Source organism: Carcharodon carcharias, chromosome 25 (genome assembly GCF_017639515.1).
Source record: "Carcharodon carcharias isolate sCarCar2 chromosome 25, sCarCar2.pri, whole genome shotgun sequence".
NCBI lineage: Eukaryota > Metazoa > Chordata > Chondrichthyes > Lamniformes > Lamnidae > Carcharodon > Carcharodon carcharias.
The window spans coordinates 5,208,313-5,232,397 of NC_054491.1; the positions used below are offsets into that span (position 1 = coordinate 5,208,313).

General features: G+C 41.1%; 2 protein-coding genes across 4 annotated transcripts in view; one reads left to right on the top strand and one right to left on the bottom strand.

The window, feature by feature from the left end:
• Positions 1-16,847, bottom strand: part of thyn1 (thymocyte nuclear protein 1) — a 34,689-nt gene extending 17,842 nt beyond the window's left edge. The window contains exons 1-3 of the mRNA XM_041174309.1: positions 16,801-16,847; positions 11,188-11,256; positions 1,557-1,756 (exon numbers count right to left, since the gene is read on the bottom strand). Of these exons, the coding sequence (XP_041030243.1) occupies positions 1,557-1,756; positions 11,188-11,230 (243 nt within the window). The 5' untranslated portion in view covers positions 11,231-11,256; positions 16,801-16,847. The remainder of the gene's footprint in view (positions 1-1,556; positions 1,757-11,187; positions 11,257-16,800) is intronic.
• On the top strand, positions 16,617-23,751 carry anapc13 (anaphase promoting complex subunit 13). 3 transcript variants are annotated; one of them, XR_005941379.1, is made up of 4 exons: positions 16,617-16,741; positions 19,320-19,443; positions 21,217-22,582; positions 22,702-23,751. XR_005941379.1 is itself a non-coding variant. In XM_041174310.1 (3 exons), exons 1-3 carry the CDS (start codon positions 16,710-16,712, stop codon positions 21,340-21,342), a joined length of 282 nt encoding a protein of 93 aa, XP_041030244.1. In that variant the 5' UTR covers positions 16,617-16,709; the 3' UTR covers positions 21,343-23,751. The 3 variants fall into 3 exon arrangements, 2 of the variants coding, with proteins under 2 accessions (XP_041030244.1, XP_041030245.1); XM_041174310.1 differs by having other exon boundaries at positions 21,217-23,751; XM_041174311.1 differs by lacking the exon at positions 16,617-16,741 and adding an exon at positions 17,479-17,588 and having other exon boundaries at positions 21,217-23,751.
• The last annotated feature ends 334 nt before the right edge of the window (positions 23,752-24,085 follow it).

Below are 24,085 nucleotides of genomic sequence, written 5' to 3' on the forward strand. Positions count from 1 at the left end.
AATCTTTGGGGCTTTATTCACTGGGTAAGCGTCTTGAATCTCGAAGTTTATCTACTTTAAATAAAACGTTATTGGTTCCTAACTGGATCTCCCCCTGGGGTCTAGCCAAAGATTGTTAACAATTTCAATACCTCAAAAATCTCATAAAAAGCATCAAGATAGAGTGCAATAATAGGCAAGTAGACATAAGGACAAGATTGAAGTCTTTGAAAAAGACAATCATGAGAATCATGTGCAGGATAAAACTGTGATTCACTATGAGCCCATTAACCCATTATGCATTCCTGTCCTGGCAATTTCACCCCACAAAGCCTGCTCATAGAAAACTTGCAACAAAATAATCAGAACTCCAGCCGTTGTCTCAAAATAATTATAGATGACAAAGGCCATCTAACTCAGCTCATCTCATCCTTCCAGAATGACATACCAGTGACTACAATTCAGAAGTATTTAATTGGCTGCTAAGTGACTTAAGACATTGTGAAGGTGCATTATAAAGCTTTTGTTTTTATTTCATTCCATCGCATGCAGTAGGCAGAGATACTGTAGCAATGGTGAAACTGGAGTCCCTGTGCTGATTCCCTGAGAATAATTAATCATAGAGCAATCAAATTGATGTTAGGAAAGTGGCTACAACAAAATCACTACATTACAAAACAGTTCAACTCTGTAGTTAATACAACATTACCAATCTGATTTCTCTAGCACCAATCCACAAGATACCATAAATGGCATCTGCTGCTTTTACATTAATGACACTATGCCCAGGATTTGCCAATCAGACATCTACCAGTTTAAAAAAAATGTGCAATGGATTGAATTGCTGGTCTGATTTTTTCAGAGAAGGATGATACAAACTATGTAAATTCTGTATGACCTTAACTCAAGAACTGGATTGTTTCCCCCTTCCCCCAGAAACTGTCACAAAAAAATGTGTTGTATATTGTGCATTTACAGCCGAAAATGGAAAAATGTAATTAATAAATAAGAAAGTCCAACAGCAAAAAAAAGTGACCCCCCCCAACCCCAGCCATCCCAACCTCCACCATAACCCTCCAACACTACCCAAACTTCCTCACCCCTCCAATACCTACAACCTCCACTCCAACATCTGCCAACCTCCCTGGACCAAATCCCCTCCCCTCCATCATCCAACCGGCCCTAGAATGGAGATTTCACTTACTGTTTTTCAAACAAGAACACTCTAATTTGCTGCGCTGCTGTTGACCTTGGGGCAACTTTGTAGATTTCTGGTGGGATTTTAAAAAAGAATCAGAATCGCGAAGCTGTTTGAAGGTTGGAAGCAGCAGCGCTGCAACTCAGTGAAACTAACCTGACACCGACTGACAGTCCAGCTTTTAAAAAATCAGAACTCAGTCTGAAGGTCCGAATTGTTTTTAAAATCGATCTGTCGGGTCTACAAATCTGAGTAGCCTCTGCACCACCACCACCCCCCCAACATCCCCGCCACCCCCAGCCCCAGCCGTGGACTCCAGAGTTCGGCACCATCTGCACCCCCTCTCTACCGGACCCTGCCTATGATAACAACACATTACCTTCACATCAACACCATTTTCCATTCGGCTTTCTGGTTCTGATTTCATCAGCCAAAAGTTGTGTGCCCCTTTGTTGTCTTTATCCTCACCAGATGACTTTACTGCTGTTCTTCTGCCAGTGGTCAAACTCTCTACAGTCACATGTTCCGTTGAGTCATCCAGCTCTGTTTTAGCAGATTTGGCAGCTGGTTCAGTTGTTTCTATTGGTGACAGAGGGCAAGCAACAAAAAAAATGTAAGAGTCTCTTCCAGAAAACCAATGTAGTTGATTGGACTGTTAAAACAGATTACTTAATAGGGTTGCCTTAATTCTTTAAATGTTGATATATCCTCCATACGCTTTGTGAGTATAGCCTCGCTTAAAAGGTTCCGAATGCATCATGCACCACAAGGACTAATGAAAAGTTAGCATGCTGTCACAGATAGGTGATGCTACACATGGTATCCTACTCTCAGACTCCTCGACTAAAACTAACCGGCCATTTAACATTACCCCATCAAAACTACAGTGGGAGCGCAGAGTGGAGACTATGGGGTCCGAGTGTGACGAGTGCTAATTTGGGAATTGGTGCAGGTAGGATATCTCTGGTAAGTTTTTCTCAGGCTATAATTAAGATTAACAGTCAGACTCTGACTGAGACTTTAAAGTTACAAACTAGTTAAGAAGCCTATCAGTGACAGTTATCTATCAATCAATTGAAAGTGGTTGCCTGAATAGGTGTTAATTACTGTAGCAGGAAGGTGACTTAGCAGTTGAAACTTGGGTGCAAGTCACCAGCCCTCTACAGAAGCAAACAGGTTTAGTGATCACACGAAGTGGGAGCACAGAGTGGAGACAATGAGGCCAGAGTGCTAATTTGGGAATTTAGTGCAGTTGGGAACTCGATGCAGAAGGTGAAGTAGGTGCTACATTTTAAAAACAATTTTTCAGCATGTAGTAGCTGGTGAGTATTCAAAGGCATTAATTAGGTGAGCAGGTAAGTGATTGATTGGCGAGATTTTATCCTTCTTGACGTGGGCAGTAGTTTAAACTGATACTGGGGAGATATAAGTACAGGGCATTGCACTAAATTTATAGCTTAACAAGTTAAACTACTTAATACAACCAAGGATAACAGTTGAGTGATATTTCTAAACTTGAAACCTAGTTAGTTAAATAAAACACATTAAAGATGGCAGGCCAGGTGATGTGTTGCAGCTGTAGCATGCAGGTTCTGGTGAACACCAGTATGCTTCACAGCAGCCACATCTGCAAGTGTCTGCAGCTCAAGGAACTTCAGCTCAGAAGTGATGAGTTGGAGTTCGAGCTTTGGACACCACAGTGCATCAGGGAGGGGGAAAGTTACCTGGACACTTTGTTCCAGGAGGCAGTCACACCCCTTAGGTTATGTATTTGTGATTTGGTCTGTAGTCACACCCTCCTGTCACTGACTTGTGTGGATGACAGCATGGGCCACAAGGTGGATGAGCAAACAGACCACAGCATCGTGATTCAGGGAGTCATTCAAACGGGTGGAGTAAAAAGAATGTAATTGTAGTAGGGAATAGTTTCTGTGTTGCCTACCTGGTGTCAGGGTTAAGTATATCTCCTCAGGGGTGGAGAGGAACTTGTAGTGGGAGGGGAAAGATCCAGTTGTCATGGTCCACATGGGTACTAATGACTAAGAAAGAGGTTCTACTGAGGGTGCATGAGTAGCTAGGGACAAAATTAAAAAGCAGAACCATAAAGTAATAATCTCTGCCTATCTGAGCCATGAGCAAATTGGTATTGGGTAAATAAGATCAAAGAGTTGAATGCATAGATCAAAGGTTGACATGGGAGAAATGAGTTTCAATCTATGGGGCACTGGCACCAGTAGTGGAGAAAGTGGTATTGTACCGTTGGGACAGTCCTCTGAACTGCACTGTGTCCAGTGTACTGGCAAATCATATAACTAAGGCTGCAGAGAGGGCTTTAAACTAAATAATGGAGTGGATGGTTCATGTGAAGGAAGATTTAGAAAGTTAACAAGAAAAGCCAAGGCAATAGTGCAGGCTAGTGATTCAGGTAAAGGTAACCAGCTTGTCACAGGAAGGGACAGAATGTACAAATGTAAGAGTGCACCAGTAAATAAGGTCAGAGTAGGGAAAAATGGTTAAACAAAAAAACAGAATTAAAGCGCACAACATTTGTAACAAGATGAACTGACAGCACAAATGGAAATACATGAGTATGATATGATAGCCGTTACAGAGAAAAGGTTGCAAAGTGACCATGGCTGGAAACTGAACATTCACAGGTATTTGACTTTACGGAACTACAGGAAGAAAGGAAAAGGAGATGGGGTGGCTCTGTTAATAAAGGATGAGATCAATACAGTAGCGAGAAATGATCTTGGTTCAGAAGATCAAAACTTATAATCAGTTTGGATGCAGATAAGAAAGGGCAAAGGAAACACGTCACTGGTGGGAGTGGTTTAAAGGCCCTGACAGTAGCTGCATTGTAGAACAGAGTATAAATCAAGAAATAAAGGCAGCTTGTAAGAAAGGTACTGCAATAATCATTGGAAATTTTATTCTTCATATAGATTGGACAAATCAAATTGGCAAAAGTAGTCTGGAGGATAGTTATTATTACTCAATAATAGAGTGTATTTGGGACAGTTTCTTAGAACAATACGTTCTGAGACTGACCAGGGGACAGGTTATTTTAGACCTGGTAACATGTAATGAGATAGGATTAATAAATGACAATGGTAAAGGAACCTCTAGCTAAAAGTGATCATAACATGACGGAATTTCATATTCCGTTTGAGGTTAAGAAATTTGACTCTGAAAATAGTGTCTTAAACTTAAATAAAACCAATTACGAGGGCATGAGGACAGAGTTGGCTAAAGGGGACTAGGAAAATAGGTTAAAAGGCAAGATGGTAGAAAAGCAGTGGCAGACATTTACGGGAATATCACATAACTCTCAACAAAGATATATTCCATTGAGAAAGAAAGGCTCCACGAGAAGGATGCACCATCTGTAGCTAATTAAGGAAGTTAAGAACGGTATCAAATTGAAAGAAAAGATGGACAAGGCTGCAAAGATTGGTGGTAGGTCAGAGATTGGGAAAATTTGAGAAACCAGCAAAAGATAACTAAAACAAATAGAGGGAGAAATTGGAGTATAATAAAACAACTAACGGGAAATATAAAAAGATAGTAAAAGCTTCGACAAGTATATAAAAAGTAAGAGAATAGTTAAAGTGAGCATTGATCCCTCAGAGGGTGAGATTGGGGAATTAATAATGGAAAATAACGAAACGGCAGAGACTTCGAACAAGTATTTTGTTATCTGTCTTCACAGTAAAAGACACAAAACATCCCAAGAGTAGTAGAAAATCAAAAGGGAAAGGGAGGGAGGAACTTGGAACAATCACAATGACTGGAGAAAAGGTGCTAGGAAACCCGACGGGACTAAAGGTTGACAAGTCCCCTGGACCTGATGGCCGGCACCCCAGGGTCATAACGGAAGTGGCTGCAGAGACAGTGCATGCATCGGTTGGAATATTTCGAAATTCCCTAGATTCTGGAATCTAGAAAGGTAAAATATTATTTAAATGGAGAGAGATTCTGGAAAGGCCCCAGTGGATTGGGAAAAAACTGCAAATGTAAAAACACTATTCAAGAAAGGGGAGGACAGAAAGCAGGCAACTACAGGCCAGTTAGTCTAACACCCATCAATGGTGAAAATGCTAGAATCCATTACTAAGGAGCTGATAGCAGGCCATTTAGAAAATTAAAATACAATCAGGCAGAGTCAAATGGTTTTGTGAAAGGGAAATTGTGTTTGACAAATTTATTAGCTATTTGAGGATATAACGAGCAGAAGTGAAAGAGGAGAACCAGTAGATGTAGTATATTTGGATTTCCAAAAGGCACTCGATAAGGTGCCACATAAAATGCATAAGATAAGAGCTCTTCGAGGTGATATATTAGTATGGATAGAGGATTGGCTAGCTAACAGGAAACTAAGTATCCAGATAAATGGGTCATTTTCAGGTTGGCAAACTGTAACTAGTGCAGTGCTGCAGGGATCAGCGCTGAGGCCTCAACTATTTATGATCCATATTAATGACTTGAGTGAAGGGACAAACTGTATTGTAGCCAAATTTACTGATAATACAGAGATAGGTAGGAAAGCAAGTTGTGAGGAGGGTACAAAGAGTCTGCAAAGGGATATAGATAGATTAAGTGAGTGGGCAAAATATTTGGGAGATGGAGTATGTGGGAAAATGTGAGGTTGTTCACTTTGGTAAGAATAGAAAGGCAGAATATTATTTAAATGGAGAGAGATTGCAGAATGCTACAATACAGAATGATCTGGTGTCCTTGTACATTAATCACAAAAAGTTACCATGCAGGTATAGCATGTAATTGGGCAGGCAAATATAACCTTTGCCTTTATTGCAAGGGCGGTGGAGTATAAAAATAGGGAAGTCTTGCTACAGCTGTACGAAAAATTGATGAGACTACACTTGGTGTACTGTGTACAGCTTTGGTCTCCTTACTTAAGGAAGGATATACTTGCATTGGAAGCAGTTCAGAGAAAGTTCAGTAAGCTGATTCCTGGGAAGAAGAGGTTAGTTTATGAGGAAAGGTTGCGGCTATACTCACTGGAGTTTAGAAGAATGAGAGTGACCTTATGGAAGAGTATAATATTCTGAAGGGGCTTTACAGGGTAGATGCTGTGAGGACGTTTCCTCTTAAGGGGAATCTAGAAGTAGAGGACACAGCTTAAAAGTAAGGAGTCTTCTATTTAAGATTGAAATTAGGAGAAAATTTTTCACTCAGAGGATTATCAGTCTTTGGAATTCTCTTCCACAGAGAGCAGTGGAGGGTGAGTCATTGAATATATTCAAGGTTGAGTCATAGACAGATTTTTGATCGACAACTGAGTTAAGGGTTATGGAGGACAAGCGCAAAAGTGGAGTTAAGGCCACAATTAGATCAACATTGATCTTATCAAATGGTGGGCCAAATGGCTTAGTCCTGCTCTTATTTCCTATGATGTTTTGATCTGGAGAGCTTGTGGAAAGGATCAGTTGGAATTGTTGAGATACAAAAAGGAACATAGGACTTAGGAACAGGAATGGGCCATTTGGTGCTTCAAACTTGTGCTGCCATTTAATAAGATCATGGCTGTTCTGTTTGTGGTCTCAACTCCGCTTTCCTGTCTGCCCCCATAACCCCTTGACGTCCATCAAGATATGTGTAACTGAGCCTTGAATAAATTTAATGATCCACTGCTTTCTGGGGAAGAGAATTCCACATACTAATAACCCGAAGAGAAAAAAAAATTCTCATCTCCATTTTCAAAGGGAGACCACTTATTCTTAAACTATGTCCTCCAGCTCTAGTGTTCCCCACATGAAGAAATATCCTTCCATTATCCACCCTATTAAGTCACGTCAGGATCTTATATGTGTCAATACGATCACTCCTCATTCTTTTAAACTCCAATGGGTATAGCCCAAACCTATTCAACCTTTCTTCATAAGATAAACCCTGCATTCCAAGAATGAGTAATATAATTCAAGATATAGGAGCTACTGGGCTAATGATCTTTCTTCTTAATTTTGTTTCTCCCACACACTGTTGGAGCACATAAAGTAGCACAAATGTGTGAGGATTAGGGAGGATCCATACCACCAGCTGTCAGGATCAATCTGCCAATAGTGTGGTGATTTGCGGCAGTTAAAGTAAAATACTAATATCATAGAATAATACAGCACAGAAGACCATTTGGCCCATTGTGCCTTTCTAGGCTCTTGGGTAGATCTGTCCAATTAATCCCATTCTCCTGCGAAATATGTGAGCATTGTGCCATGTGAAACATATACTTGATTGAGAGATGCCAAGGAAGATGTCAAATAGTAAATGGAATGACACTTAACCTTCCCACTGAGCTTCTTTCATACAAATGGCAGCAGTGTAGAATATATCCAACCATCCATTTGGCTGTTGATGACTTTGTCACCAGCTTGCCTAAAGATCTTGGACCAATGAAAATTAACTGTTCAACCAAATTAAGTTCAGAGACACAGATAGAAGGGTAAATATGTAGGTAACTTCCTGAGAAGTATGTACTGTCTGAGTGTATAATGGAGCCAGATACAATTGGGACATGCAAAAGGAAATCGGATAAGATTCAGAAGAGAAAATTCTCAGGGCCATAGGGACAGGACCAGAGAGTAGCTTTTGCAGAGGGCTGGCACAGACATAATGGGCTGAATGGCCTTCTTCTGTACTCTAACCATTCTATGATTCAATAACAATTTAAAGTGAGGTAAATTTTTCAGTGAGCTCATAATATCAGTTCAGGAGTCACTTACAGCACAGAAGGAGGCCATTCAGCCCATTGAGTCCAAGCCAGCTTTCTAGGACCAGTCAGTTCCATTCCTCAGCTATATCCCCATATCCCAGCAAGTTTATTTCCTTCAAATGCTCATCCAATTTCCCTTTGAAATAATTTATCATCTCTTCTCCCGACATCTCTTGTCAAAAACGTAAATCTGTGTCCCACAGTTCTTTTACCATCAGCTAATGGGAACAGTTTGTCTACCTTATCCAAACCTGTCATAACCTTGCACACCTCTTACAAATCTCCCATCAAACTCCTCTTCTCCAAGGAGAACAAGGCAGGTGTCCAAAATCTTGGTCAAAGATGTAGGTTTTAAGCCTCTCTTTCCTCTGACAGCTAGAGATTTAGGAAGGGAATTCTAGAGTTTAAGGCCTAGACAACTGAAGGCGTGGCCACCAGTGGCAGATTAATTAAAAACATAGCAAACAGGAGGAGTAGGCCATTCGGCCCCTTGAGCCTGCTCCGCCATTCAACATGATCATGACTGATCCTCTATCTCAACATCAAACACCCACTCCCTTCCCATGACGCCATTACAGTCTAGAAATCTAATTCCTTCTTAAATATATTCAGTGACTTGGCCTTCACAGCCTTCTGTGTTAGAGAATTCAACAGGTTCACCACCTTTTGAGTGAAGAACTTTATCCTCATCTCATTCCTAAATGGTCTACCCTGTATCCTGAGACTATGACCCCTTGTTCTAGACACCCCAAACAGAGGAAACATCATCCCTACATCCAATCCGTCGAGCCCTGTCAGAATCAATGAGATCCCCTCACATTCTTCTAAACTCCAATGAATACAGGCCTCGTCAACCCAATCTCTCTCATGCGACAATCTTGTCATCCCAGGAATCAGGCTGGTGAACCGTCGCTGCACTCCCTCTAAGGCAAGTATATGCTTTCTTAGATAAGGAGGCCAAAACTGCACACAATACTCCAGATATGGTCTCACCAATGCTCTGTACAGTTGCAGTAAGACATCCTTGCTCCTGTACTCAAGTCCTATGACAATGAAGGCCAACATGCCATTTGTCTTCTTAACTGCTTGCTGCACCTGTATGCTTGTACATCAACATTTCCCAATCTATCACCATTTAAGTAATACTCTGCCATTCTGTTTTTCCTACCAAAGTGGATAAGTTCACATTTACCCATGTTATACTGCATTTTCCATTTGCATTTCCCACTCACTAAACTTGTCTAAATCGCTTGGAAGCCTCTTAATATCCTTCTTACCACTCTCATTCCCACCAAGTTTCGCGTCATCAGCAAACTTGGAAACATTAAGTTTGGTTCCCTCATCCAAATCATTGATATATATTGTGAATAGCTGGGGCCCAAGCACTGATCCCTGTGATACCCCACTAGTCACTGCCTGCCATCCTGAAAAAGACCCATTTATTCCTACTTTGTTTCCTGTTTGCTGACCATTTCTCAATCCTTGCCAATATATTACCCTCAATCCCACGTGCTTTAATTTTGCACACTAACCTCTGATGTGGGACTTTATCAAATGCTTTCTGAAAATCCAAATACACCACATCCAATGGTTCTCCCTTATCTATTCTGCTAGTTACGTCCTCAAAAATCTGCAGTAGGTTTGTCAAACATGATTTCCCTTTCATAAATCCAATCTGACTTTGTCTAATCACATTGATATTTTCTAAGTGTCCTGTTATCACATCCTTTATAATAGACTCTAGTATTTTCTCTGCTACTGATGTTAGGCTAACCAGTCTATAATTCACTGTTTTCTCCCTCCCTCCATTTTTAAATAGTGGGGTTATATTTGCCACGCTCCAATCTGCCAGGACTATTCCAGTATCTACAGAATTTTGGAAGATGATAACCAACGCATCCACTATTTCCAGAGCCACCTCCTTTAGTACCCTGGGAAGTAGATTATCAGGCCCTTGGGATTTATCAGCTTTCAGTCCCATTAATTTCTCCAGCACTATTGTTTTAGTCATACTAATTTCCTTCAATTCCACCTTCTCATTAGAGCCTCGGTTCCCTAGCATTTCTGAGAAGCTATTTGTGCCTTCCTCCGTGAAGACAGAATTAAAGTAGTTGTTCAAATGCTATACCATTTCCTTGTTCTCCATTATAAATTCTCCCATCTCAGACTGTAAGGGACCTATATTTGTCTTCAGTAATTTTTTAAAGTCAAGGAAGTGCAAGAGGCCAAAATCAGAGTGCAGAGACCTCAGAGGATTGTGGGGTTGGAGGAGATTACAGAGATAGAAAGGGTCAAGGCCTTGGGGAGATTTGAAAACAAGGATGTGAATTATTAAATGGGGACATTGCTTAACCAGGAGCCAATGGCGGTCAGCGAGCACAGAGTGTTGGGGAATGGGACTCAAGACAACCTCACGATGCGATGTGACACAAGATGACAGCAAGTCTACACAGGATAGAATGTAAAACACGTCCAGATTTATACTTCCTATTATGGTCACTAGAAGATCCAGAGAGGCTTTTGCTGATTTTCCCACCCCATATGAATGTGCCTGGTCACCACTCAGCACGTATCCCCTCATCTTCCAATTGTGAACATTCTATATTGAAAATTACAACCACGAGCTCACATTCAGCCATGCCTCACCATTCTGCAAATACAGCAAGATCTTTACTTAAATCATACATCAATCTTGTTCTTAACTAAAACCATCCATGTTCAATAAACCTGATGATTCGGTGAATTCAGCCAGTAATAGCTGTCAGGAAAAGACCAGGTTATTTGGGATTCTGGGAGAGATGCTGCACTTAGCTTTAGAACACACAACAGCACACAAATGCAAGTTGTTGTTGTTGAATACATTTGTGCAGCACTCCACCCAACCCCCTAACTATCTGTTTGAGTGTCAGATAGGAGTGGTTCCAGCAAAGCCCCCCCTCGGTAAATATCCTGCTGTCATCCGCTATCAAGTCATTCAGGAATATAATGGTCACCTGGACGAAGGACCAGGGAGTGCTCAAAACTCCTGCAGCAATACTCCAGCAAAGGATTAATGGTTTCAGAAGGGGAGTGGAATGGAAGAGAACAGGAGGGAGAAAATTAAAACACAAACTCAAAAATGTAAAGAGGGAAACTTATGGATTGATGATGCTTTCAAATCAGAGCCAATCACCACAGATCACGATAGATCATTAAACAATACTTGTTGGTTACAAAGCCACCAGATTAAACCATCAACAACAAACACAAAATCACTGGTAAAGCACTGAAAAAAAATTACTTGATTTTCCAGATCCACCGCGTTTTTTGTTTTTTGGGGGCATCTTCGATTTTTCAACCTTTTTGAATCCTGCGATGGAAGAAAAAAATAATTTCGTTAGTCATTAAACAATGTATTCGTAAAGAAGTCAGTTATAGCTGGGCTGTTGAAATGGCGGAGCTTCCAGAACAAGATAAACTTTGCCCCAAAAATCAACAATTATGCAAAATAATTAAAATATTGGACAAAATGGTGAGGTGATCAGAAGATTGTAATAAAAATACTAATAAATCACAGTACAGAATTTAATCTCATTATTCAAAGTTTTTGATTGGTAAGGGGATCAAAGTTTACAGGGAGGAGGCGGGAGAATGGGGTTGAGAAACTTATCAGCCATGACTGAATGGCGGAGCAGACTCGATGGGCCAAATGGCCTAATTTCTGTTCCCATGTCTTATGGTCTTTTATCATCAATTATAGAGAACATTATGAAGGTGTTGCTAAAGCTTTTTGTTTACAAATTTTGCTAAAATATATTGTCATCATTTATCTGTAGTAGTGTTGTGACAAACATATCACTTATTTCCCAATACTGAAAAGATGCATCCAACATTTTTCCCTAATAGAAATGCACCATTTTAACAAAATCCACCAAGACTCATTGATTTCCTGCAAGTCTCTCAAGATTTTATTTGAATCCAGGAAACATTTGTCCACATTTATTGAAACGTTCATGCACTGCTTGCTAAGGTTATTAGAGCCAACCAACAAATACAATAAAAACAAGATAGAAAACAATAACTGCTCACAATGCCTAAGGTACATATATTTTATTGATTATGTAGATTTGTTCAACTTTAACTATTATTAATTTGGTTCAGAACTGATTACAATCAAAATGAAAATTTGATTAATTTTAATTGCCTAATGGATAAATCAGCAATTTATGGAGCTAAAGATCAGGGGTTGAAGATCCATCTGGGGTAACGCAGATTTTAAAAATCAAGAGTAAAGAGAATGGGCTGGGGAATCTAGCATGGGTACAGTCAAGGGAAGCTGAGTGGCTGATTATGCTAACATTTCTATAGTGCTCTTGCTGGAAACTTCTTCACAAGATCACCACAACCCAAAGGTTTAGCTATAACATATTCAACCAAACACTTAGCCAAGGCACAAAGGTGAGGAGAATTAATGCCAGAGGAGTCACCAAGTTAGAACAATCTGCTTTTTATTTTCCAATGACTCAATAATTCATCTTTATTCATGATTTTTCAAGACAGAAATGCTTGAAAGTCAAAGTACTCACTATATTCTTAAAATTGGTCAATCCCATCTCCATTAAAGAGAATGCTTCATTAATCTCAACATGTTTTAAATGGCTGATCAATGTTAATTCACTGTACACCTTGATGCATGCTGTTTCCACAAAGACTGGCTGCTCGTAGAAGAGGAATTTTAGCTTGTCAGCAGTAAAATAGTTTTTGCACAAATGATTGTCTGAACCAATGCTTCTTCACATTCTAGTTTCACTGAACATTCAAATTAAGAGCTTGGATCTGGAAATGTGATCTGCATGAGCTTCTTAATGTTACATATTGCTCTTACAATTTCCATTTGGCATTTCGAAAAAGTATAAGATGGTAATTTCAGATCCAGTCATTCAGAGATTTCCTAAGGACTGAAATAAGGAGAAATTACTTCATTCAAATGGTTGTGAACCTCTGGAATTTGCTCCCACAGAGGGTTGTAGATGCTTCATCATTGAATACATTTTAAGGCTGGGATAGATGAATTTTTGGTCTCTAAAGGAATTAAGGGATAAGGGGAGCAGGCAGGAAATGGAGTTGATGCCCAAGAACAGCCATGATCGTATTGAATGGCGAAGCAGGCTTGATGAGCCATATGGTCTACTCCTGCTCCTATTTCTTGTGTTCTTATGACACTCAACTGTTGAACATAGGATATCAAAAGGGAGCAATGGCTCTGTCTAACCCCTACCCTGCCTCCCACCCACCTACCCTCCGAAAAACACAGCAAATTCCTCAGTTAAGCCAACGTCATTGACAAACACAAGGTTCCATTGTGGCAAGCACACAAAACAAAAGCCAACTGCGGGATCACCGTGGTACAGAAATGTTAACCCCTTGCATTCTTCTCTCATATTTGACCTATTGACATTCCATCAGACTAGAGATCAATCTCATTTCAAGTAATGACATTTCTCTTTTAGTTTTCGATTCAACTTTTAGTTAGGCAAAAGTTGGCAAATTTAAACTAGTTCTATTAATTGTCATGGGGAAATGATTCCAGCTTCATGTGTTGTTTTCTTGTGTGTTTAGAGATAAAACATTTAATGCTGTTTGAAAGCATTACAAATTAATCACAAAATTAAGCTAGTTTCTGTTAACAGCTACTTATTCAGGGGCTTATTCAGTCTGTCCATGGGAGCGCATGATTGTAATTTTATAAAAATGCACCATGCTTTCTTGAAACATTACAAATCAATTTCAAATTGGTCTCAGCTAACTACTTCCTAGAAGAAATGTCTGTTTTCTTTGTATATGTTATGAGGACAGGATCTGCCTTCAAAAAAAAAAGCAGCTGCCTTCAGAAAATATAGTCAGCCTTTCATAGTATTAATGACTTGAAGGCTGACCCTGATTACGACCAATTTAATTCTTCAGATAATGTTAAGATGTTTTCTACAGCAAGGCAGAAACAATAGCTATCTGTGGTGGTTATCCCATCAATGATCATTCTGCTCCAACAGCTGATAGTTTATCAAAATTCATACTTGTGACTGGAAAGGTCTATTCTGGCATCTTGCAAAAAGCTGCTGCTCTTCTCGAGTTCATATAGGCCAAAAGCATTTCTCACCCATTCCAGCAAAACAGGATTCCCTAATTGCAAGGTGTGAGATTAAATAAAAAACATTAAAGGCCTCTTGATAAATACTATTGATTTTTAAATAATTTGTTAAGCTGGACTCAAAACAACATTAGGTACCAATGAAATTTATGTACTGCATTGGCAAGCTTAATACAATTTACCTTGCCTCTTTCTTATATAAAAAAAATTAGCCTGCAACATTAACCATGGCAGCATATTGTTTTTCCATCATATGGAAAGTTCCGAATAAGGTGGGCAATCCATACTTCATCCAGTACAACTTAAGAGGATAAGCTGTAGATTGTTTGCTTTATATCCCATTAGAAACGTGCATACGGTTATGTTTTGGTTCATAAATGCCTGTTTATGTAAAAGCCCTTTTGCTGAGAATGTGAAGGTGCATTGGAAAGGGTCATTGAAGTTGAGATGTCCTGAGTTTGTGAAAGGCACTGTAAGTGTAAATCTCTTTCTTCAGTTGCATTCTGTCTTTCCAAGTACTCTAGAAAAAATGTTCATTCAATCCTCACCTGTTAAATCACTGCTACAAAAAAGTTAAGATGTTCTTCACTCCAAGAAACTGGATTTTTCACTTTCTATTGCTTCCTTCTTTGCATCCAGAAACATATTTGCAAACCTATCCCCAATCTAAAGGATCCACATCTCAAATATTAAATTGTCTTTAATCTTTTTAAATGTTGAAAGACCTGTATATTTCCAGTATTTTCTCTTTGTTGCAAATTTCCAATATTTGCAGTGTGATTTATTTCATTGTCCCATAGCTGTCAGCTGCAATCATTGACAGAGGAACACATACTGGCAATTCCGACAATAAATATTACCACATATACTACATTGACTAACAGGCATTGGATTCCCTATTTCTACAGCAAAACCTGAAATTTAGGCAGACGAATTAGTGAAAATCGTTGAGGTTAAGGCAGCATTTTGCAATGAAAACTGCCACTTGCTCCTCCTGTCTAGCATGAGGTCCTGTATAGACCTGGAAACACCAGCGTTCTCAGTCTCTGGACATAACACTTTTAAGAGTGATACTGGAAGCTTTGACAAAACTGATGGGGGAATTTTCAGTCACTTTTCATTCAGGCTCATTTCTAGATAAAATTTGAACATCTCGACCCTTAGAGATGTCAATAATTATGAACACGTATCACCTGAAAAGTAAAGTAAGTAAGCATTTTTTTGTTTTTTGGCAGTGTGGTGGCTCTGCAGGAAATCAAATTCTACACAAAAAGCAACCACTATAACAGCTTCCGAGGGAGAAATTCAAATTAAACCTTCTGCCCACCTTCTTCCTGCAAGTTCCAGCAAACTCCAGCTACTCACCAACCCTGGGAGCCCCAAACACGTCCAACTAGGCACTCTACAGCCTTCCGGACTGAATATTGAATTCAACAATTTTAGATCATGAACTCTCTTCTCCACCACTATCACCCCCCCTCCCCCCCACCAATTTCTGATCCCCCTTTTTTTTTCCAATAATTTATATAGATTTTTCTTTTCCCACCTATTTCCATTCTTTTTAAATGTATTTCCATCCATTGCTTTATCTCTACCTTTTAGCCTATTTCGATCCCACCCCACCACCACTAAGACTATCTGTACCTTAACATAAACAAAAACAGAATTACCTGGAAAAACTAACTAGGTCTGGCAGCATCGGCGGAGAAGAAGAGTTGACGTTTCGAGTCCTCATGACCCTTCGACAGAACTAGTTCTGTCGAAGGGTCATGAGGACTCGAAACGTCAACTCCTTTCTTCTCCGCCGATGCTGCCAGACCTGCTGAGTTTTTCCAGGTAATTCTGTTTTTGTTTTTGTTTTGGATTTCCAGCATGCGCAGTTTTTTTGTTTCTATCTGTACCTTGCTTGTCCTGCTTTCTACCCTTAATTAGCACATTCCTTAGATAATATCACCACCTTCAACACCTCTTTGTCCTTTTGTCTGTGACATCTTTTGGTTATCTCCACCTATCACTGGCCCTCTATCCAGCTCTACCCTACCTAACCCACCCACCCCCCCCCCACCCCACCCCACCCCACCCCCACCTTAAACAAACTTATATTTCACCTCTTTTCTATTTTTCCTTAGTTCTGTTGAAGAGTCATACGGACTCGAAACGTTAACTGTGTTCCTCTCCGCCGATGCTGCCTGACCTGCTGAGTTTTTCCAGGTATTTTTGTTTCTGTTTTCGATTTCCAGCATCCGCAGTTTTTTTTTTTGCTTTTAATATAAAAAGAAAACTTTAAACTTTGTTCCTCTCCGCCGATGCTGCCAGACCTGCTGAGTTTTTCCAGGTATTTTTTTATTTTTGTTTTGGATTTCCAGCATCCGCAGTTTTTTTTTTTTTGCTTCTATCTTTTTGCTGAAGGGGAAAGGTCGACTCTTTTACAGGGACTGGGCCAAACTTGGCAATTATTTATCGGCACGGGAAAAAAAAAAACCCGCAATAATGCTGGAGAGAGGAAGGTTGCGGGTGGGGGTGGGGGGGGAGGAGGTAAGAAAATGAAGTCGGTGAGGGAGAGAGAGTCAGAAAAACGGTTGGAGCCGAGGAGTTGGCGGGAGAAACAAAAAACGAAATATAATCCAAAAGAAAAAAATACCCTCGTCTCCGGAACTCTGAAATAAAGACGGAAAATGCTGGAAATACTCAACAGTTCGGGCAGGAGGTCCGTACGGGGAGGAACTCTGACCTTCCGTCTGAATTCAAACAAACTCATCTCCTCACCAATTACTCGCTGGTTGTGGCCGGACCGTTTATCGGGGGGAGGGGGACCGGATGTGGGGGGGGGGTGGGGGGGGGGGGGGGGGGGGGAAGAGGCCGGACCGTTTTATCGGGGGGACCGGATCTGGGGAGGAGGGGAGGGGGAACGGACGGACCGTTTATCGGGGGGAGGGGGACCGGATGTGGGGGGTGGGGGGGGGGGGGGAAAGGCCGGACCGTTTTATCGGGGGGACCGGATCTGGGGAGGAGGGGAGGGGGAACGGACGGACCGTTTATCGGGGGGGAGGGGGACCGGATGTGGGGGGTGGGGGGGGGGGGGGGAAAGGCCGGACCGTTTTATCGGGGGGACCGGATCTGGGGAGGAGGGGAGGGGGAACGGACGGACCGTTTATCGGGGGGAGGGGGACCGGATGTGGGGGGTGGGGGGGGGGGGGGGAAAGGCCGGACCGTTTTATCGGGGGGACCGGATCTGAGGAGGGGGGGGGAGGGAAACGGACGGACCGTTTATCGGGGGGAGGGGGACCGGATGTGGGGGGTGGGGGGGGGAAAAGAGGCCGGACCGTTTTATCGGGGGGACCGGATCTGGGGAGGAGGAAGGGGGGGGGGAGGGGAACGGACGGACCGTTTATCGGGGGGAGGGGGACCGGATGTGGGGGGGGGGGAAAGAGGCCGGACCGTTTTATCGGGGGGAACAGATCGTGGGGTGGGGAAGAGACCGGACCGTTTATCGGAGGGACGGGATCTGGAGAGGAGGGAAGAGGCCGGACCGTTTATCACGGGGACTGATCGAGGTGAGTGGTCTTACCCCCCCCCCCCCCCCCCCCTCCCCCCCCCCCTCCCCTCCTCCCCTGAGGGAGCGGGTGAAGCGGGTTTTGGGGGTCGGGAGCTCGGCTGTTGTCTGAGGCCACAGCGGCTCTCCCCCCCCCCCCTCCCCTCCCCCCCGCTCAAACCCAAACAGGAGCCGAGTGTCGCTGTCCTGTCCTGAGAGCCAAAGGCGGTGATTTTGATTGATAAATAATGAGCCTGTTTCTCTCCAGCCGGATTCACTCACTCAGTTTCACCCCTGGCGACATGTGAGGTCGCGCATTTGGAGCACAAACTGGCAGCTGGAGGGGGGAGGGGATTGGAGGGGGGGGGGGGGGGGAAATACAAAGACTTGCATTTACATAGCGGCCAGGAGCTTCACAGCCAGCGGAGGTATAGGTATAGGTGTTGTCGCTGTGTCAATTGATGCACAGGAAGCTCCCACAGACAGCAACTGCGATCATGACCAGATTTATATTTAAAAAGGGCTTGAAGGATTTGGCTCATCAAAAAGGCTGATGCAAACTGAAGAAGATCAAACAGTACCGAGTCTGCGATACTATGTAAAAAATGGGCATGCTGGACTTTTGGGGGTGGGTAGGAAGGGGTCAGCAACAAATGCCGGCCATGCCAGTGACGCCCATGTCCCATAGAAGAATAAAACGACAAAAATCTGAGGTTAAGGAAATGAGTTTAGATGAAACTTGAATAAATGTGGTTCTAATCCTGATGATATGAATGAGGTGTTCAAAGTGAAAATAATTAATAGGGAATAACTGCCTTGACATGGGAATTTAGGAAAAGGTGACATAATCTTGGAATTCAAGTTGTGAACACACCGCAAAGGCTATAGTTACAAAATAAATTGAAGTTTTTTTTAAGGGAATTAGATAACTGGGAATCAAGATTATGGGTCTTGTGTCTAAATGGAGAGGTGTCGTTGCTCGCAAAATAGTGGTGCAGGTGCATTGAGCTCTGATCTAGTCTTCCTCTGACAAATCTTCTGTTTGCCATGCAATGCCACTAGAATTAGATCTCAACACATCCTACCCGTTCCATTGAGCTAACTGAAAAAGAAATGTGCTGGTGCACATACTGAGGGAAATGAATTACAGCTACAACGGTTTATTGTTAAATAAATGTAAAAAATAAATTGCATATATATATATATAGCACCTTTCCCAACCTCAGGATGTTGCAATGTGCTTTCTAGCCAGTAAGTACTTTTGAAGTTTAGTCACTTATTTGTGCACAGCAAGTTCCCACAGGCAGCAACGTGATAATGGCTAAATAATCTGTTTTTTGTGGTGTTGTTTGAGGAATAAGCGTTGAGTGGGATGCTGGGGGCACTCCCCTGCTACTCTTCAAAATAGTGCTAGGGGATCTTTTACACCCACCTGATAGGGCAGGTGGGATTGGTTTAACACCTCGTCCAGATGACAGCAGTTCCCACAGTGCAAATGAACTAGATTTTCAATCCAGGTTTTTGTGCTGCGGACCCGGAGTGGGTCACAACCTTATAACTCACAAGCAAGAGTGCTACCAACTATGTCACGGCTGGCAAAAAACATCAGATTGGACAAACTTATTTCCTTTTGAATATTTTTCAGTCAAAGAATTAGCATTTTTCAGCACCAAAAATTAGTTATGGGAGGGAGAGTAATAGATGCAGATGCACGTTCTCTATGTTTACTAACTTTTCTGGACTGTGTGTAAAGTCTGCAGTGCCAACAGAGAGGATCAATGGACAGTGAAGTACAAAGAGATGGCAGAATTCTGGACCTTATAGATGATGCATGGCGTGAGGACAAACTGCCATATGAAGATGTGGAAATACCTCTAGTATGTACAAAATTCATATAAATAAATATTTGCATTTTTATTGAACCTTAAAATGTGAATAAATGCCAGAAGGTGCATCATAATTACTTTTGGAGTGCAGCAACTTTTAATATAAGGCATACAGATGTGGCAAAATGAAAACAAGGTGTAGGACTGCCTCCTACTCTAGTGATTCAAATAGACCTACCTGGTTCTTGCACTGATTCCAGAAATATTTTTATATGGTTGCAATTAGAGCACTGTAAGTACACGGTACAGGATGATGGCCCAGCATATTGAATGTTAGAATTTTGTTCTCTAGCTATAGTTCCAAAATTCTACGAGAAACAAATGTTTTCAACCACTAAAATAATTTTGGAAAATAAAATGTATTGTAGAACTGAGCTGTGTACACTAGGACATTTCATGGCTGGAGCAGTGTTATGACTCAACATCAATAGCCTAAAGAAAACGAAGCCATAGTTCCTACTTCAGTTGCTATCTATTGATTGTTCTTGGTGTAGGTTTATATAGATCAGGGTGAATTTTATGTAAGCTTCAACTGTGATACCTTCAATTATAAATAGCCTATAAACATTTACTATGGAGATGCCCTGGTGAGGTACCAGAGGACTGTCGAATGTGGAACAGTACTTCACTGGAAGCCAGCATCTTCAGGAGAATGACACGAGGGAGGAATGTGAGGGGCCTGGGGTTGGGGAAGGGAGTTATTTTAACTTAGTAGAACTAAGAGCAAGGGTGGCTAAAACATTTTTTTAATGGATCTGTAATATGGCCCTCAATGACCAGCCGACATGGCAATATTTCATTTGGCTACTGGTATATCTTGTAGTATATTCAGACTACCTCTATATGAACATACCTTGTACATTTTAGCATAATGTTTTGATACACACATATATTAGTGTAAGAATATTCTATTTTTGAGAAATGTTGAACTGTGACCTAGTTTGCATTTTAAGATTAAGAAATTTAATTTTACAAACACCCATATTAGTACCTGTTTGAGGCCTGGGGAAAGAGTTACAAAAATTTGTAAGTAGGAACATTTTTAAATAATTCATCATATGTCCAGTTCCTCTTCTGACCTAAATATTTGTAGAATTTTTATTTTTCAGAGAGGCAGTGTCATAATGCTGACCTATTTTCTTCTGTATTTCATGATGCTCATAATGTCAATAAAACAGGCAGGACATTTTTTTGGAAAGGGGTCAAAAACGACTTCAGATCGTTAACATCCAACCTGCTGTAGATTTAAAGATGTGTTCAAGTCAATATTGCAGTTATAGATATGCAGATATCAGACAGTAGAAAAACCAGATATATCTGACGTATATATCCAAGAGGCAGGAAGAGAAACTGGTGCATTAATTCTCATCGTTCATTGATGTGCGGCTGTATATCTGTGCTACTTTTTTTAACTGTGTGTCATTAGGTTCATTTATGTATGGTTCATTGGGAAATTTGAGTGGGTCATTAAACTGTCAGTAAACATATGGACTAAACATCTAAAGGGTGTGTAGTGCTTTCAGGAACTTTATTCAGCTTTTCATGGTGTTAATGTCCCTCTCTGTTGCAAGTAAATGTTGTTAGGTAGAAGTTGGTAATTAAAGCTTCACATGATGCACCATTAGAAACATAAGGAAGCTTTACTTGTTAGCTTCTCTTAGGTGATTAAGTACATTGAGGGGCACATTATTGTGGATGTCCTGTTGGAACATCTTAATAATCTCATTCGTCTTAATAATTCCATTCTTTATTTGCCTTTCGCAGAGTGAACTTCCAGAACCTGAACAGGATAATGGAGGAACGACTGAATCTATTAATGAACAAGATATGAAATGGACTGACCTGGCCTTACAAAACCTGCATGAAAACACACCTTCTGCAGGAAGCTAACTTCTGAGATCATCACTACCAAAATAGCAGCAAGGCTTATTTCTGTATTGGTGTATAAGCAAGGTGCACTACCAGTCCCAGAATTTACTTTCAAATGAAGACATATTGTAAGCCATTTGTTCACATCATTGCAGATGTGGCACTTCAGAAGTAAAACCTAACAAACTCAGTGGAAGTGCTGATGAGCAAGTATATACAAAATGAACGTGTACATATTTAGGTGGCAAATTTTAGTCCCACTGATTTTACCATTAAAAAAAAGAGTTTGCTTTCATTGGATAAAACCATTGGAAAAGAATCTACAAGAAGGAATGATGTGCTGTGAAATTAATTCCCAGAAGTAACTGAATCTTGCTCCATCGTTACAACAGGATTTTGTGTGTTATAAAATCCTGCCACTCAACTCATTTCATGTGTTGTTTATATATTTAAAGTCATAAATAAAAGTATTAACACTCCCCCATTGGCTTGCAAACATTAGCCTAAACTTTATAATTCTTTGCAATCTTATCACAGGAACACATATAGCTTTAACACTTCATATCAGTAAAATGAGTCTTGTTCTGAATTGTGTGGTTAAAAATACCCTACTTGAGCCCAGTGAGGCCAAATCAATGCAATGCACTCAAGGGTATTTTAAGTGATAGCAGTTTTGTAAAATAATACATGTGTTAGATTCCTAGTTTTACAAAATTTTTCAGTTGTAGTTTAGGTTGCATGTGGCTGCAGTTGTAAGAAGTGAACGTGTTACAGGTTTGATTCTGTTTGTTGCTTAAAGTACAATAAAAATTAGGAATTAGTTGATTTCAGATTAATTGGTAAATATGGAATAATTTGTTATCCAATTTATGACAAAATATTGAGTGCATTGTAAACATGAAATAATTTATGAATTGTGGCAGTTATCATGCAAAGATACTTTGTAGTTTCCTAGTGATCATTTATAATGGAGATAAAGTTGAGGGGAGGCGAGTGAGAATAACACAGAACTGGAATTTGTTGGAATGGCTTATGCTGTTAATGGAATATTTGCATGCTCTGTTTATATTGTATTATATTTACACCACAATTTTCTGGATTGTTGATTCATCTTCAATATAGCAAGTCCATTCTTTGCATGGCACAGACAATGGCTAACCCCCCCCCCCCCCCCCCCCCCCCCCCCCCCGACAAAACACATGGTATTAGAAAAGCCTAAGAACAGACATCATAACTCAGATTGATGTGTGGCTCTGGGGAGGTAAGTGAGCTGCAACTTCTGAAAATCACATGAATTCAACTTTAAAATGTTAACTGTGGCTTTACTCTAAGAGGCTGTATGAAGTAATCTTCGCTTCTTAAACATCCTCTTATCCACAGAAATGTCACAGGATGATTTCAAGCAACGGTCTCAAATGTGGACCTTCATACCCTATTGGACGATGTGGAGTGTCACCAAGAACATCAACACTGGGTCAAATTGCTTTTTTCCATATTGTGTACTGATTGTAAAGCTGACTATGTAATCTGAGGGGTGAGCATTCTACATCAATGTAGCCTTTTATTCTAGCTTATTCAGACATGAGGGCACCAAGGCAGTGATTGAGCAGTAGGAAGAGGGGAATGGTGGGGGGGGAAACTAGAAGGAGGCTGAGCACCCCAGAGGAATGAAAGACATTCCTAACCTAACTCCAGTGAGGGAGCTGAGGTGGAGGAGATGTTTGACTGTAGCTCTGCCTCAGCAGTTCCTGCTGTACCCAAACCTAGCCTACTCCCCTTATGCTGACAGCTGTGAAGCTCCAGCCACTACTGAGGAACCTGAGATGGAAGATATAGCCCAAGCTTTGAGATGGACCTATTGGGGACCATTGGAAAGGAGAGTATATGTGAATGCGTCCATCAACTGCCAGATGACTTTTCTCCGGTGGACCATATTCAGCTAGTTGGAAGCTGGACAACTTCTGCCTGGAAGTAGTGTGGAGCATTCCCTTGATTGCTGAGGAACCTCCAGCTGAAACCCATTTACTATCCATTTTCTTTGAACAAACTCCTCTTTTTGAAGGTGCCCCTTTGCATGCAGAGTCTACCTACTTCTGCTCCCCTATTGGTCCCAATGGCACGCTTCAGACTGCGTAACCTGTTATAAATGGACAATTCTACATCCTTTTTTGTTTGACTGCCTCAAAGTTAACTGCTGTTGGTCCTCTTTTCCTCAGCCACCTTCATTATTGCAGCTGCTGAGTTCAACAGAGCTGAAGATGGGCGAGTGTGCACCTTGTCAAATATGTCTGCTGGTTTTGAAATTGTTCAGGCTTTAATAATTGTTTCTTATTGATAGGAGTTTACTGGGTTTTGGTTGCATCTACATCTGCCTTTAGTTTAACTGTTTTTGCACTGCTGCATTGAATAAAAGTTCAATTATTTTTAAAATATTGCCTGTCCTTTTTATGTGTTCACATTATTGTGGGGAACATGTCACAGCGAAGCTGTTCTAGACTTCCTATATTTCTACCATTTCCTATATTACAACAGTGATTAGATTTTAAGATACTTAATTGGCTGTATAGCATTTTAAGACGACCTGAGGTTGTGGAAGGCAGTAGCTGCAAATCTTTCTTCCTAGCTACCTCCAATCCTCTGATGGAACTTCGGTGGATGTGCAGACACCTCTCTGGACTGCAGCAACCTTGCCTTCCACCAAGAGGCAACCATTTGTGGGCTCAGGGACATGCAGCTTGAGGTCCTTCAGTTACTTGAACATTTC